General features: G+C 41.2%; 1 protein-coding gene across 1 annotated transcript in view; it reads left to right on the top strand.

Annotated features, from left to right (window-relative positions):
* PDE11A (phosphodiesterase 11A) overlaps positions 1 to 17476 on the top strand; it is a 284908-nt gene that overhangs the window by 136462 nt on the left and 130970 nt on the right. The window contains exons 4-6 of the mRNA XM_060257021.1: positions 1247 to 1387; positions 7838 to 7902; positions 13276 to 13414. Of these exons, the coding sequence (XP_060113004.1) occupies positions 1247 to 1387; positions 7838 to 7902; positions 13276 to 13414 (345 nt within the window). The remainder of the gene's footprint in view (positions 1 to 1246; positions 1388 to 7837; positions 7903 to 13275; positions 13415 to 17476) is intronic.

Here is a 17476-nt window from a genome sequence, read left to right as displayed (position 1 = left end):
TCTGCTATTTTAAAGACACTAAAAACACTGCAAGGACCACTGCTCCCTCCCCCGGACCAGTACCAAAACAACTGTGAGGGAGTGTAAATCAATTTTGGCATGTAGGGAGAAACAAGAACGCCTCAACCTGGGCTCAATCAGAATCAGGCCCTTGTGGCATTTTAACAAGACTTCAAAATGGCGGTGGTATCATTGTGGCAGTCATGAGGAAACCATCATGTCTGGTGTTGTAAGAGAGACATTCTAAGCAGGTCTACTCAGAATCCAATGGAACTTATTTCCAGGAAGGTGTCTTTAAGACCGTATGGTAAATCTCGCAGGATGTTGTAGCAGGACATTAGGATGCTCTCTAAATCTTACAGTAGGATTGAAGTCTCCCTGACTGTAGAGTTGGTTATTATTTTTCTGGGAGTTATGCAGTTATTATTTTTCTGGGAGTACTCATGGTCAATGTTACCTCTAAGCTGCAGAGTCTTGTGAGCAAAAATTCTGCTTTGTGAGCTACTGCATAAATTATTGTGCTCTGGGGCCATTTTTCCTGAGCTAAGACAAAAATGTGTAAGCTGGAGGCTAAAAATCTGTGAGCTAGCTCATGCTAACTCAGCTTAGAGGGAACACTGCTCATGGTATGTTATACCCTTGCATTTGGGCTTCTAAAGTTAATTGAATTTATTTATAACAGTCATAGACCAGTAAACAATTCATAAAAATCCAGTTCATAACCAATAAAAAGTGATGTAATTATACAATCATAGTATATGATACCATCTAAAATATACATAAAATAGGAATACAAAATTTAGAAGATCTAAAATTAGTGTTAAAACCAAGAATAAACTAAAAACCCTATCTAGACCACTTTGTTCCTTCCCTGATTTGATAAGCTATCCAGTCAGATATAGTCAAATGTTGATTATTTCTCACAAACATAATTGACAGTAAAGTTACATTTGGAGTAGTTTATTCTAGAATCAGTTCATTTATTTCTGATATCTTAAATCATTTGTGTGAAACAATGTAGTGGTGTTTATTCCTAGTCTCATTGGGAACAAACAAACAGGACATTTCTCATTGAGTTCACTGGGCTGGGATCTGTGATAAAAAAAGACAGTTGTTCTTTCCCTTCTTCTGAACCTGAATTTAATTTGCAAGAAGGGAAATCAGGATAGTATAAAATTAATAACTGCTGGATACAAAAACCTACAGGCATCTAATCATTACTTGGCTTTCCATCCCATATGTGCAGGCCTTGCTAGAGGTGGTTAATGATCTCTTTGAAGAACAGACAGACTTAGAGAAAATTGTGAAGAAAATTATGCACCGAGCCCAAACTCTACTGAAGTGTGAGCGTTGCTCAGTATTGCTTCTTGAGGACATTGAATCTCCAGTAAGTAGTCTTTTTAAAAAAAATATATCATATGTTAAAAGGCATTTTTTTTTTTGCTTTGCTGACAAACATCTTCTGTGCTGTGTTGCTTTACAGCTCTTGTTAAGATATAATTTTTTTGTTAAATGTACCAACTTCGAGCATATCTGCAGAGCTGGTTTCATCTTCCTGAGGAATCTGGATACTGTAGCTTGTAAGAGGCTGGGAATCTCAAACAGAATTTTCAACAACCTCGCTGAACTACAATTCTCAAGATTATTCGGAAGATTAGTAATTATAATAAAATGGTATAAAACGACTTTAAAGTTGTCATGTGGGCAGGTCAATGCTGAATTTATTTTACTGTGTGTTTTCTACAATGCAGTTTACTGATATCAGTTGAAATATAAATCCGGTAGACATGACTCTAAAGCCAGAATCTGTTTGATACACATTTTTGGACAGAATTGGTAATTGCTGGACAAAATGGTTGGCCTGTGATGGCTTATTCTATTAGGACAGACTTGAATCTGGTTTTGTATCATTATAACAGTTCATACTTATCCTTTGTAAGGGGATATTGAATACAGGGGAAAAACAGTGACTAATTAACAGAGTTGCTCCAGTTTGAGCTCATTGCAATGATTAGGCATAGAATGGAGGAGGTGGTGGAGGATGAATTTATACCCCACCCTTCACTCAGAGTCTCAAAGCGGCTTACAATCTCTTTTCCCTTCCTCTCCCTACAACAGACACCCCTATGAGGTAGGTGGTACTGAGAGAGTCCTGAGAGAACTGCTCTTGATAGAAGAGCTCTGAGAGAACTGTGCCTTGCCCAAGGTCACCCAACTGGCTTAATGTGGAGGAGTGGGGAATCAAACCCAGTTCTCCCAGATTAGAGTCAGTGCTCTTAACCTCTGCACCAAAGCAAAATGGAGTAACTCTTCATAGGTTTGCTCTGTAAAGCAGTGAGGATCTTTGTTGCTGCACATATTGGATAGAGCACTCTCAGTGCACTACAGCAATCATCTGCAACTGGATCTTTCTGTTGCACACAGGAAAATCCAGTTGCAGGTTATTGCTGCAGTATATCCAGAGTGTGTTGTCTAACAATGTCTGGAAACAGCCATCATTTTCACACATAATATTTCAGCCCAGAAATAACAGAAGTGTGCTAAATAGGCCAGCTCTCGGTCCAAAATGGCTCCCTTTGAGAAAGTCAGTAAATAATGCAGACATAAGTACTTCCACCAAATTAGCCAGAATTTTGCCCTGTAGTAGGGATGTGACATTTTGTGGAAGGGAAAGCTGAAAGCTGCAGGCCTAATTATGTGTGTTACTAGAAATAAACAATTCACCCATGATGTGGATGTGTGGTTCAGAGCTGATTTGTCAGCATGGTAAGTGCACATCTGAAACTGCTGATTCTCTTTTAAAATGTGAGGCTGTTGAAGCCTCTACATACAAGTTTTCTCCGAGGGAAATAAGTATGTAACTCCTTGACTTCATGGGTCCATTTACATCGTTCTTTTGATTGCTGGGGAGGAGGGAACACACTAGAACAGGGTTGGCCAGATTGTGGCTCAGGAGCCACATGCGGTTCTTTTGAACATACAAAGCCCCCACTGGCTTGGAGAAGGCGTTTGTCTCTTTAAATCACTTCTCCAAGCCAAGCCAGCTAGTTACAGTTGCTTTCTTTCCACCTCTCCTTCCCCATCTATTTCCTTCCTTCCTTCCTTCCCTCCCTTGCAGCTCTCAAACATCTGATGTTCATGTCTTGTGGCTCTCTAACATCTGACATTTATTTCATGTGGTTCTTACATTAAGCAAGTTTAGCCACCCCTGCACTAGAAGTTGTTATTGCATGCCTGTAGTGGGTTAGAACTCTTTTGGAAAAGCTGCAGGGCCAGGTTAAGTGGGTTTAAGTACCTCGGTCTTGCACTTCTTGGGGGTGGGGTTGGTATTTGTTTATGTGTGTGTGGTTTGTGTGTGTGACTGCATGTGGAAGTCCTGGCAGCTTCTGGTAACTGACTCCTACTGGAGGCCTGGAGGATATTCATAGAGGTGGCTGAATAAAGCCTGCCCCTGACTTCCTGACTGGGTATTCCAAGGAGGTCTCCCATCCAAGTACTTGCCAGAGTTGACCCTGCTTAGCTTTTGAGATCTGACAAGATTTTTGACATAATTTGCACTAAAGAGGTCTTTGTGGGCCTGTAGACATTTTTTTTTATTTACTTCAGATATTTTTGTATGGATACGTTGTTGAATCCCTTATGCCAGTTTCATTTCTATTTTTTTATACTGAATAAAATATACTGAATAAGAACTCACAAAGTTATTTGCAAAATTGGATCTTTATTAGCTTGAAAGTGTCTTGCTACAGTATGTGTATTTCCTGTGTTGCCCCTTTTCACCCAGGCACGAATGGCCCCCAACCCATTGCTGGGAGCTTGTCTTTTGACTGCACATAGGGCATGCGGTCTTGGAATACTTCCCTATTTTAAAAAAAATCCCTGGAAATAAAAAGACAACACAGTAAGGAAGAAAGGCTCTGGTCTGGCCCATTTCTCTTTGTGCTAGTTTTTCTCTTTCAATAAGCCCTTTTTAAAAAATGCATAGAGCATTTTAAAATACAGTTCATAAGAACATAAGAGAAGCTTTGTTGGATCAGGCCAATAGCCCATCCATTCCAACACTCTGTGTCACACAGTGGCCAAAAAAACCCAGGTGCCATCAGGAAGTCCATCAATGGGGCCAGGATGCTAGAAGTCCTCACACTGTTGTCCCTCCCAAGCACCAAGAATACAGAGCATCACTTGCCCCAGACAAAGAGTTCCAACAGTATGCTGTGGCTAATAGTGCCCCAGGCAGCCCTGCCGTCTGCTGAGGGGAAGACAGCAGCAATTTGGGATGGGGAGCGGAAGGAATTTTTTAAATCAAAAAGGTGGGGGCACTTAATTTGGCACACCTCCAGGGCTGGCGCCCTAGGCAAATGGCTAGTTTGCCTAGTGGAAGAGCTGGCCCTGGATGGACCTCTGCTCCATATGCTTATCCAATCCCCTCTTGAAGCTGACTATGCTTGTAGCCACCACCACCTCCTATGGCAGTGAATTCCACGTGTTAAGCACCCTTTGGATGAAGAAGTACTTCCTTTTATCCCTTCTAACCTGACTCCTCAGCAATTTCATTGAGTGCCCACGAGTTCTTGTATTGTGAGAAAGGGGGGAAAGTACTTCTTTCTCTACCTTCTCTATTCCATGCATAATCTTGTAAACCTCTGTCATGTCACCCCTGTGTCAACGTTTCTCCAAGCTAAAGAGCCCCAAGCTTTTTAACCTTTCTTCATAGGGAAAGTGTTCCTCAGCTGCATTCTGACCATTTTCTACTTCAGGAGTCTGCTGCTTTCTCGTTCTGCAGTGGTCTCGGCATATATCCGAACTGCTGATAGCATCAGCAATAACAAAACATGCTAGCCCCTGAAACATAAAAGTGCTTCATTAAAAGCAAATCTTCCTGTGTTAGAGGTTTTGAGCTACTTTTGCTGTTTATGACAGACAGCAACAGCCACCTGCCCCCCAAGTGCTGATGACTTGCGGGGATTACTTCCCTTTCTCTGCCTGACTGTGCAGTTCATAAGTGAACTGCAGGCTAGTCATCTACTGGTAAAGCTGGCATCTGAAAGCATCCCAAGGATACCCGCAGGGCTTGAGGAGGGAGACAGAATAAATAGAGGGGGTATTGTAGCTGAACTAGGCGAGCTATCTTCCCTGTAGGTTGACAGGTGCTGACAGGGATTGGAATCATGAGCCCTGTAAGAAATAAAGTAAGCTGTTTCTGATGTCTGGGTGGTTTTTTTCCTCTTTCCTTTTTTAAATTCATGCTTCTCTGTAAACTTACAGGACTGGATAGTGTCCAAACTCCTGTTGCCCTTAGTGGTTTCCATGTAGCTTAGAACGAATGGACTCTGACACTCTGATTAAAAAAAAATATAATAAATGATGCTAAAAAAGTTAAACTGCTTGTATATTTTTCCCCCTGGCTGCCGATGAAGGATTGTGTGGTGTGGAAATGCCTGTCTGCTTGTCTAATGCGTAATTATCTTCTTGCAGCATTAAGCTAGCAGTGGGAAGTTCATTATCTGAAATTTGTTATCAGACTTTTTCTATCATGCACCACTGTTTCACCTTATGCTTTTATTCAGTTTTGCCAGCGTTGGAGTTCTTTAAATTTTTTAAAGGTTTTGAGTGAAGATGAGAAGCGTGTTTATATTAAAACAACCGTGTAGATCATATATTTTGCCTTAGAACAGACATGTCAAACATATGGCCTAGAGGCCGAAAGCTGTCCATCCAGGACTTTTATCCGGCCTGTGAGTAACCTTGATTGTTAGGCAATAAGTTCTCCATACTGTGTAAAACTTCTTGTGCATATCAAGCAAAGGGTGGTTAGTTAGTTGCTAACTAAAATCTGTGGTACTTGGTCTTACATGTTATGGTACACATGGCCCACCCTGACAAAGTGATATTTATGTCGGATCTGGCTCTCATAACAAGTGAATCTGACACCTGTGCCTTAGTTTGTTGTAATCCATTTGTATATTGTTTGCCATAAATAGTTTTGTTGTTTGAATTATTTTCCGATCCTAGTCCAAGTTATGTTGTTCATTGATTGTTTTAATGCTGTCTGATTTTACTGTTTTATATCCTGTAAACTGCCTTGAGTCCCGGCAAGAAAGGATGGCGCTAAAATAAATCATCATAATCAGTAATAAATAAAAGCCCAACTGTGGTGACAAATCTGAGAATTTTCATTGGTTGGATGTGGCCTATGCAGGATTGGCTCACACTCTGTCTCTGACGCTCCATTGGCTGATTCTGCTCTCTGCGTCCACCACTGGCACTGTCAGGCAAGAAAGAAGGCCACTGACCTTTGAGGGAGACAGTTCTCTGCTGACAGGTTCTCCTGGAGGCTTACTGTTCACTACTGCCTCTCTGCAGGGCATGTTGTAGGAAGTCCAGGAGTCTGTCTTCTCACCCCTCCCCCTGCAAACAACACTGTCACGAAGCAAACAGTAAATTGCGAGATACATGTTCATGAGACAATACAGTATAGCAGTTACTTCTCTTCAGCTGACGCAAAAGGAATGTTCATTCATAGCAGGGAGGAGCCAGTTCCACAGCCAGTTCCAGGTTGGTGGGAAATGCCTAAAGTATCACTACAGGCCTCTGAGAGAGAAGCCTTTCCTCCTGTGGAACTACCTTTGCCAATCTCCAGGTGAGAGTTGGAGATCACTCAGAATTACGACTGTTTTCCAGATGGCAGAGATCAGCTCCCCTTGAGAGGATGGGGAGAGTGAATGGCTTCACTTGGGTGGGTTGGAAGACAGCAAGGCTGGGGCACACTCACCCAGAGGCCTTTAGTGGCACCTCTCCAGGTTGTTGGGAAATTCCTGGAGATTCTGTGGTGGAGTTTGACAAGGGTATGAGAGAGTTAGGGCTTCAGAGCAGGGTCTGCCAGACACAGGTACTTGCTGTGGAAGCTGACTGGGTGATTTAAAGCAGGTTGCACTATATGTTTATGTATACAGTCTTCAAAGCTGGTGCAACTGGGTCCCTGAGGTATTCTTGATCTGGGTCATGTGGAAGTAGTGTATTTTTTTGAACTCCTGCCACCTCAGCCAAAGACCTGGCAGAACAGCTCCTTTCTACAAGCCCTGTGGAATGGCAGTAGGTCCTGCAGGCCCCTGATCTCAAGCAGCAGCCTGTTTCACCAGGCTTGGTGGTGGCTGTGGTGGTCTCGGAGGCAATGATGGAATTAAGCCATGCCAGTTGACCTCTCGCTGCCAGTGCTTTGGTTGCTCATGTGGAGATGTGGCCCCTGGATGCACACGTACAGGAAGTTATCTACTTGTTTTACATGATGAGTACAATGCGCTGGCAATTGTTTATCACCTGGACTGATAACATGCTTATTTTACTTTAACTATACTGTTTGTACAGCCAATTTGGCTCTAAACAGTGTCACACTAAGACTGAAATTAAAAGAAAATTTATTAGTACATGAATCTATACAATAAAAATATTTAATAGTTTTTGATCTTAATCAACTGGGGAAAGAACTTGGCAACTACCAATGTAATATTAAAATCCACCTCAAAATTTCCAGTTCACACCTAGAGTCCTGGGTATAAGGTTTTATCCAACTATCTCTTTCCACATTAAGTAAATCACAGTCGGATTGATAATGTTGAAGGGTGTCTATTTGGCCACAGCCGCACCGACACAGTCGCTCAGAATAAGGCACCTTGAGTGTCTCACTAGCTCCCCTGACAGAATGGTGTTCAATCTAGCCAGCATAAACAATCATCTATGAGATGTGGACTGATACATATGTTTCATGACAAATCTGAAAATTTTTACATATGTATACCTGTACTATATTTATATGTGTCTTTATTTTTTACTATGACAGGTGGTGAAATTTACCAAATCATTTGAGCTGATGTCTCCAAAGTGCAGCGCAGATACTGAGAACAGGTTAGAGTTCATATTCTTATATTGAAACTAGCTGGTCATATTGTTTAATTAATTAGTTTATGTATAAAAACATTAAAATCCCGCTCTTCTTCTTGGTTCAAGGAAGCTTACAATAATACTTAAAATGTCCTTAAGTTAAAGCCAAAAATAAAGTAATAAGCCCCAAAGAACTTATGAAAAATCTACGAACAATTATTGGACTAGTATTATCCATGGAAAGATGGACCCTGAATCCCAGAGCCAGGAGGCAACATCAGGGGAAGGCCTTGGCCTCTATGCCCTGTTGTTGGCTGTCCAGAGGAACTGGTTGTCAGTGTGTGAGACAGGGTGCTGGACTAGATGGACCATTGGTCTGATCCATCAGGGCTCGTTTATGTTCTTATGTTCTATGTTCTAAGTTATTTGTTCTTTTTTTCCCCTTAAGAAAAAGCCCAAATTTAGGGTGTTCCTGTATGATATAATTATTATGCATTTGCTTATTTGCTGTACATAGATAAGTCTTCCTTAATAATTTACTTCTTTTGCAAGACTGTTGAACATTTTGATTCTCTCAAATTACATTACACTGTGTAGCACACTATGTGTGGTTATTATGCAGAATATAGTTTTGCCAGGACCACAAACTCTTCTCAGATATTGTTAATGATGTTATAAATGATTTTTTAAAAAATATTCATTATAGTCCAGTGTGGTTTCCCACTAAGCCACACACATCAGATCTGTACACATGTAATTCCTGCAGTTTTGCAACATAACATGATGTCTGACTGTGCCTCTTCATGTGGTCAGTGATATGCATCATGATGCAAGCCCTCCCCCCTTCCCCGCTCACTCCATTTCATTGCTTTGGTTTAGTTTTGGGCTCTCCCACCACCCAGTTTTCAAAATCATTATTATTTGTCATCTTTAAAGGTGATGCTTTCTTTATCAGAAAGCCTCAATGGATGATTGCTCCATATACCTTTGCAGCTTACAAGAAAAATGTTAATATTCTCACCAGTTCAATAAAAAGTCAGATTCACAGCGATCAGTTAGTTTGTAGCAGCATTAAGGTTTTATTTCCAGTCCTAGGATGCATGCTATGTGCTTGCTCTCAGACACTTCCACATATTACATTTATTTATACCAGGAGTGGCCAAACTGGCTCAGGAGCCACATGCGGCTCTGTCACCCATATTGTGTGTCTCTTGAAGCCTCCACCAGAGGAGGCATTTTTTCTTTAAATCACTTCACCAAGCCAGCCAGTGGATTGGAGAATGCATTTAAAGTTGCTTTCTTTCCCCCTTCCTCCCCCTCCCCTGTCCATTTTTCTTCCTTTCTCCCTCCCGCCAACATCTGACATTCATGTCTTGTGGTTCTGAAACATCTGACGTTTATTCTATGTGGCTCTTATCTTAAGCAAGCTTGGCCATCCTTGATTTATACTGTAATGGTGGGGAGAGGTGGGGAGGTGATAAAGATTACATGAAATACAAAACACAAGGCATGGATAGGTGGCTCATAGACCAATATCAAACAGTACTGTGAAAGCTGGCATTATAAATGACATGACTTAGATGTGATAGGCGTATAGTTTTCTGTCTTGACCATGGTACCTTTCCCTTCTCCCCCTATTTCTGACTGTACATTAACCCACTATATCCCATGAACAATATGTGAGACCTGTTTAGACCAGCAAAAAAAAAGGGGGGGGGACAAAGCATTTTTGTTACTATCAGAAGACTAGATGTACAGCCCAATCCTATGTGGGTTTATAAGAAAATCAAACAGCACAGTTATTTTTATTAGGTGTTATCAGAATACATGATGGGCGAAGTTTCCCACTTGTAAATTCTCAGGAGAATGTACTTACTTGAAGACTCTTGCAAGTATGCTTATCCATGACAAAAAAAAGGATTTTAGATTGCACTTCCAAAGCATTGGACAAATTAACAGAGAGTGGTTTAGTGGAAAAGCTGTGATCAGCAACAGAATAATATCTATGAGAGAGAGGATTTTGAGAAGGGTGACAATCTGTGTGTGTATATGTGTGTGTGGAGAGGGATAAAAAAAGTTTTAGAATCTGAAAGAGCAGGTTTGCAGGTAGGATTGGGAAAATCCTGGAGATTTAGGGGATGGAGCCTGGGGAGGGCAGAGCTTGGGAAGGGGAGGGACCTCAGCAGGGGATAATGCCACAAAGTCCATCCTCCAGGGCAGCCATTTTCTCTGGAGGAATTGATGTGTACTTCCTACTTAACCTCCTTTTATATGGTTGCCAGGTCCAATGATTTGCACCAGTGGGGGAGGGAATTTTCCAGAAGTGAGGATGGAGCGCCACAATATGCTGACATCATGTGGAAGTGACATCATGTCAGCAACATCACACAGTGACTCTCTGCTTTCTGGGCAAACCTCTATGGTAAAATCACTTTCAAACCATAGAGTTTTGCCACATGATGTCAGCACATCGCATTTGGGGGTGGGATGGCAGGCAGGAGCCCAAAAAGCCAGGAGACCCCTTACCCCCAACTGGGGAATGGAATCCCTATTAAATATGGTGGTATGCTACAAGTGCAACACAAACTGCAGACTACTATAGTTTAAGAAACAAGATCTGTGTTGAAGGTTAGTTTGCTCTGTGAAGCAAGGAATGCACAACGGCAACATGACCTTGAATAAGCAGGACACTCCGTTATTTTTTTTTCAATGAGTCTGGGAGACACTAGAAAGTCACTAGAAAGTGGGGGTCTTTTTGGCCACTGTGTGACAGAGTGTTGGACTGGATGGGCTGCCATTGGCCTGATCCAACATGGCTTCTCTTATGTTCTTATGTTTGCTGTCCTAAATCCAGGGCTTTTTTTGAGCAGGAATGCAGTTCCGGCTGGTTGGTGTCAGGGGCTATGGCCTAATATGCAAATGAGTTCCTGCTGTGCTTTGTCTATTAAAAAAAAACCCTGCCTAAATCTTCAGCATATTGAAGGGTTAGAAGCTGAGGGCTCTTGGGGAAACTATAAGCTTTCAGGGTGGGACTCCTAACATCTGCCTAGAAATGAAATGGGGAAAGATAAAATGTGCGAAAATTGTGCATCATAAGTGATGACTTGAAGATTCCATATAGAGTGAGATCCATCTGATGTCCATCCATCATCTTAAGGCCACAAACCTCAAGACTCTGCTTCAGAAGTGATTAAACAAACGTGCATTTGTGTTCCCTGTTCTGGATAGTATCCGGATGCCCAGTGAATACAGCTATATATCTACTGTGTGAAGGGATGTAAATGTAATACTAAATGATCAGCTGCTTCTCATAATTCCTTGCAGAAGAGCTATGAAAGTTACATTTATCACATTTGTTCTTCACCCCTTCCACGAATGTGTTCAGGAAAGTGTAGAAGAGGTGAGGAGGGAAGGAGTTTATCCCACTTTATCTTCATGGAAGTCTTGTGAAATAGGTTCAAGTGAAATATGGAAGGTGGCCTGTATAAACTGCATGCCTGAGTAGGTACTGTTGGATCTTTGGTTTCCCAATGTAAATTTGGCACTTGGTTTTTTCTATTACAGTGGACTAAGTTTTTTAAAAATGGGAAATAGTCTATCTACAGTGCTGCCAGCCTTCAAGTTTGAAACACACCCATAATATGTGGCAAAGGAGGAATTCCAGCAACAGCTCCTTTGCATATTAGGCCACACATCCCTGATGTAGCCAATCCTCCAAGAGCTTACAAGTCTCTTTTTTGTAAGATCTTGGAGGATTGGCTATATTAGGGGTGTATGGCCTAATATGCAAAGGAGCTCCTGCTAGAATTCTACCCCGGTATTTTCTACCCCAATGGACCCTCAGAATTTTCTAGATATCCTCTTTCTGACATCCATTAGTGTACAACAAACAGCTGAATCCTGCTAATAGACAGACTTTTTGCTATGCAAATCCAATGAGGTCTCTCAAGAGATTAGCTGCTAGAAATGTATTTCCTGGAGATGCAGGCAGCCTACATTTAGATCTTCCGCTAGAATGATTCCGTGCTTTGTCAATTTGAATTTATTTTCCACTTCCAAATAGTTGTCACACATAATCTAGTGCAGATTTGATGCCCAATTATGAGGCTGCACCTCAATAATTGGAATCTTGCCCGCCAAAGACTCTCTTCCTCTCAAGTTCATGAGGTTGCCGAAATAAATCTTGAAATATTTAACGAGATTTTGCATTTCCGCATCTTTATACTTTGGTTTTTAAATTATCATCAAAGCAAATACAACCTAACTTATTTATTGCTTTCACTGACAATAACATGAGTGAAAATTCTTAGTTTTTCTGTTTTTCTGTTTCTTTTTTAAAGTTTTATTTTAACTTGTTGAACACTTATGGACTTTCCCCATTTTAAACAAAGACCTTCAGTGAGTGTCAGCACATGGAGAACCCCATAGCTAACAAAACCATTCCCTTTACTGTGGCTGTCAGGTCCAGCAGTTTTGTTGTTCTTGTCTCTTTCCATTTTAGTATGCTTTGCTTTGAAATTGGTAATCACAGTAATTTATTCTAGCTAGTCATAGAGGTTCTTTTATTTTTCTTAATTTATTTTATTGCTTATGACTTAAAATATTTGCTAAATGTTACTTTTGCCCCCCTCCTAAAATTGTTTAATTAATTGTTTAACCCCCCCCCCCTTTGACCCTATTGAGTCAGGAGAAATTTAGACTTTGGAAAAGGGGTTATTGGAGATGAATTCCTCAATTCCTTGTCTTCATCCTCACCCTCAAATTAACTAAACTAAAATATTTTGATTTAATCCATTTTTATTCTGTTATACACTCTGGGGCCAATCAAGTTACATCAGTGTAACTGACATGTGAATAGTGTTGCCTTATGACATCACTTAAGTAAAAAATTCTTTAGTGGTCTTGGTTGTGAGAATGAAATAGTGCTGGTGCTAAGATAAGAAGGGAAATCTTTATAATGCATCTTTTCTAGTACCGATGACATTCCTCGTTATTTCTAAAGGTAACATAGGTCCATGTAAATTTCAGTAGACCTCTCCTGTTTTGTTCCTCTCCTGCGCAGGGACAAATGGAATTTAAGTATCTGCATTATCTCCTTCTTTATTTCCAGACATTCGCATAATCGTGGGGAAATCATGCATAGTAACCTGCTAGAGATGTCTGAGCTTCACTCCTCAGCAGATGCCCTTTTAAGATATCTACAACATCTAGGTTTCTCTGAAGACTTTTGTTATAAAACCAACCAGTCTGTTATTCTGTCCCTAAAGCTGTCATACTGCTCTGAATTTGTATAGTTGTAAGGCTATGCTTGCCAGACTTATCAGTAGAGTTATGAAGAAGCGTTTTCATACAACAGTGACTATCCTATTTTCTTCCTTTGCTGTGCTTTTGTGATAGTTTGAAAGACAGCATGGAGAAACCATCGTCATCTTATTCCGACTGGCTAGTAAATAATAGCATTGCTGAACTCGTAGCTTCCACGGGCCTCCCAGTGAACATCAGTGATGCATGTCAAGATCCTCGCTTTGATGCAGAAGTAAGATATCCTCTACTTGTTTAAGCACACAGTTTTGTATCCTTTTGAACCTCAAAACCATAGGCTGAGTTCTGTGACCTTGGTTCACAATCCTAACCATGCTTACAAAGTGCTCTGCTGGATGGGCAGTATATATGCAGGAAAGAATTGCCTTTCCTTTATTCTGAACAAATTTTGCTTTTGAGCGTGTCCTCCATTTGGGTTTAGTCACTCACACATACCGCTGCTAGTAGCTAGAAATCTGCAGCTAAGTAGTCAGCTGGTTAATTCACATCAATTTGTGAAATGCTGTGCAGTTTCTACTCTTTACCACTTTAGGCTTATCAGCTCACATGTATCAATGACAGTGAAAGCCACATCTGGCAAAACTCTGTTTGGACTCTAGATCCTGTATTCTACATTCTCTCGGCTCTTTGATATATAGTTCCTTGCCCTGTCAACTTCCTGCCTGCTTGCCAACAGTGCGTAGCCCCTCTTATTGTGAGAACCTATGCTCCATTTTTCTGCTTCTTTCTTGCATCCTCTTTCATTAACTCTTTGCTGGCCGTGTTTCCTGCTTTTTAGGCCACTCAGTAATTTGTACCTCTAGCTATGCTGTCACTTCACAAGGCTTTCTCACAACCCTCTCCTCTTCCTCCTCAGCATACAGCCCCTCCTGACCTAAAGAGTGGTGAGGTTTATTTTAGAGCTTCTTTTCTGATCAGCTCCTTTCTTCAGTTCTTTGTCTTTTCTGCTCTTTTCTACAACCGTGGCCCTCTTCCTCTGTCCATTGCCTGCTTTACATTTTTCCTACATCTTTGTCACCTCTCAGCTTCTTGCTCCCTCACTTCCCCATCTCCAGGAGCATCACCAGCCCTCAGTCTGCTCCACTGTGAGTTTTAATCCCAGTCATGCTCATAATTGTTCCTTCCCTCATAGAACTAGGATATAAATCGCAGAGTTCCCTGAACTGAATGTTCAAAGCCATTATATGTAGATGTTAAGCTGTCTTGTTTTGAGTAAGCTCACTGGTCCCTCTAAGTCAGTTATCTGCTCTGATTGGAGACAAAGGGTATTTCCCAGCATCTGCTACCAATTTTCTTTTTACAGGAGGTGACAGAATTTTTTCCCTGTCACAGAGCCATAACCCCTCCAGCTCAGCCAAATTAGTATGGTAACATTCACTGACCTATTAAAGACACAATATAAGGCTTTCCCTCATTCTCATTTTCCTCACTTGTCAATTCCTTTTTCTTTGGGTTATTTTTCTGTTCTGCATGCATTTGGCTCCCTCCACTGGTCAATTCAATATTATACTGGTACATCTAGCACAGGGGTCCCCTGGGTTGGGGACCGGTACCGGGCCACAGCCTGTTTGAAATGGGCTGTGCAGCCTCGCCGCCCCCCCCATCACAGCCTCGGTGCTCCCCCCTGCGGTGCCTCCTCTTCCCCCCATTTTCACCATTTTAAGGCTGGGGAAGGGAAAGAGGCAAGGGCAGCGTTGCTCGCTGCTGCGGCAGTTTCCCCACCCATCAGCTGATCAGCGGGGTGGTTGTGTTGGCCTGGGAGGCACTTCACAGCCCCTTCCTCAGCTTTAAAATGGTGAAAATGGGGGTGGGGGAAGGAGATGAGGCTGCGCGGGTGGGTGAAGGAGGGAGGAGGAAACGGGAAGCAAACTGGAGGAGGAGGCAGTGAGGCTACATGGGGGGTGAAGGAGGGAGGAGGAAAAGCTGCTGGGGGGGAGATCGAATTGGGTGCCCCACCCTGCTGGTCCTGGGGCCATGTTTGGCAGGCTGGCCCTGGGGCCAGTCCCCAGGGCCAAAAAGGTTGGAGACCACTGATCTCGCATATCTCCCTTCAGATTTAATTTTCAGGTTTTTATGCTGGATATCAACCAGTGTAATATCAGATCAACCACTAGAGGGAGCAAAACATGTGTAGAATAGAAACTGTTCCAAAGAAACGGGAATGTATACGTGAGGAAAATAACGCAGAAAAGCCCATAGATGACTGATAATAGAAACAGGGTTAGCTAGAAAAGAAAAACTACAGAACACACTAAGAGCAGGTCCCAAACAGCCAGAGACAGTGAAAATGTGACCAGTGACTGACTCCACAGAGTCAGCTTCACTCGATATGTAGTCTTAAGCAAACAGTCTTGCCTTTCTGAGGCAAAGTAATCTTACCTTTCTTAAGCAAATAGTCTCCTTTTTTTCAGCTGTAAGAGGAGTGACAATAGTATACTTTTTAAAAGTATACTATTTTAAATTAATGTGAGACTGACTGTAAGTGGACAAAGGACCCTTTTGTATTCGTTAATTTTATTCTTAGACTTCTTCATCCCTGGACTTCAGGCATTCTGGTTCAGATGTCAATTTAAAGATGTAATAGATTTTCTGACATACATCAGAAATAGTATCTTGAGATGGCCTTCTGGCCTGTGAATGAAATAATATCTGGAAGTCCAAATTTGGAAAAGTATAAGGAGTGGGAATTTAACATATATATCCCAAATCACCTTAGCTAATATTTGTTGAATTAATGCATTCTCTTCTGAGAAACCAAGGGCAGTGTGCAGGGGAGGTTACTGTATTCTCTGTTTTACAAAGTCTCGATTTCTGGAAGCTTTTCAAGGAACACTTCCAAAGCTGTCATAATTTAAAAACAACAACAGCACCAACAAAACATAGATTTCAAATAAACCCCCCAGGACCAGTTCATAGGGAAATGGCTGGAATTAATTTATCTTGCTTTTGAGAAAGTACAACTAGTGCTTGGGGAATATCCCTTGTTGAAAACTATGTGGAAATAAAATATGCTGTTCTCTTGCCACATCTGTAGTAATAGTATTAATGTATCGTGTCTTGATTAATATATAATGCAGCAAACTCATATTTGCTTCATGCTTACTTAAAGTCTGCATTAATTTAAAAAATGCCATCTGAACTTTCAGGGAAATAAGAATGATGTAGCGTTGAAGCAGAAGAGGCAATAATTACATGTGCAGCATATTGTCGTAGACATTTAGAATGCAGTCTTAAATGAAGTCAATGGGCTTGGAAGGGCATTACTTTCTTTAGGATTGCACTGCTAATTTCTGAAGCATTTTTTAGAAAGACTAATTTTCAGAGACAAATCGTATTAATAAACAAACACAATTAACTTGTACTGAAGTGAGATAAAAGGAACATGGAACTGCAATGGCCCTCACATTTTGTTTTTCTCTTTGTCCTGGTTACAGTGCATTCATTCAGATTGTAAAAGCATTTTTAAAAAACATTCTACTTTCCAAAACTCTTTGCTTCAGTGATTTGTTTATTTATGATATTATTCGTCATCCTTCCATCTCGGGCTTAGGAGAGCTTGCACCAGAGTTAAAAGCACATGTGAAACTTCACACAAACCAATTTGAAAATTAACACGAAGATAGAAAAATAGCCCTAGAACAAACACTGTTAATACAGAAAGTAATAAAAAAGAAAACTAGCAAAGTTTAATTTGAAGGGCCTGTCAGAAAACAGAAAAGTCTCCTTAACTTTGTGTTTTGACAAGTCCATGGTTGGATAACATTGTCACATACCTACTCAGACTTACTTTGTGGAGCTTTCATCAGATTGAATGAAATATGTTCTCATTAGTTATCATGACATACACCATGGACCAGGGGTGGAATTCTAGCAGGAGCTCCTTTGCATATTAGGCCACACACCCCTGATGTAGCCAATTCTCCAAGAGCTTACAAAAAAGAGCCTTGTAAGCTCTTGGAGGATTGCCTACATCAGGGGTGTGTGGCCTAATATGCAAATGAGCTCCTAGAATTCCACCCCTGCCATGGGCATATGGGGTACTTGCTCTGAAAGTAACTCCGATTCTCTGTATTCCTTTCACTCCACACTTCCTAAGAGTGCTTTTGTGGCTGTTAAACAAAGACACTTCAGTCAACAAATGGTATATAATTCAGATCAAATAAGACGAAAGCAGAAAATGAGAATATCATTGAGGAAATGTCAGTGTCTGGAGCAGCAAAGACAGAGAATATCAAATTACAGTCTGTACCAGTTCTGTATCAGTCAAAGCAAAATT

The sequence above is a fragment of the Heteronotia binoei genome, chromosome 16, assembly GCF_032191835.1.
Source record: "Heteronotia binoei isolate CCM8104 ecotype False Entrance Well chromosome 16, APGP_CSIRO_Hbin_v1, whole genome shotgun sequence".
Lineage (NCBI taxonomy): Eukaryota > Metazoa > Chordata > Lepidosauria > Squamata > Gekkonidae > Heteronotia > Heteronotia binoei.
The sequence above is the reverse complement of the archived record's forward strand: the minus strand, read 5'-3'. Positions and strand labels throughout refer to the sequence as shown.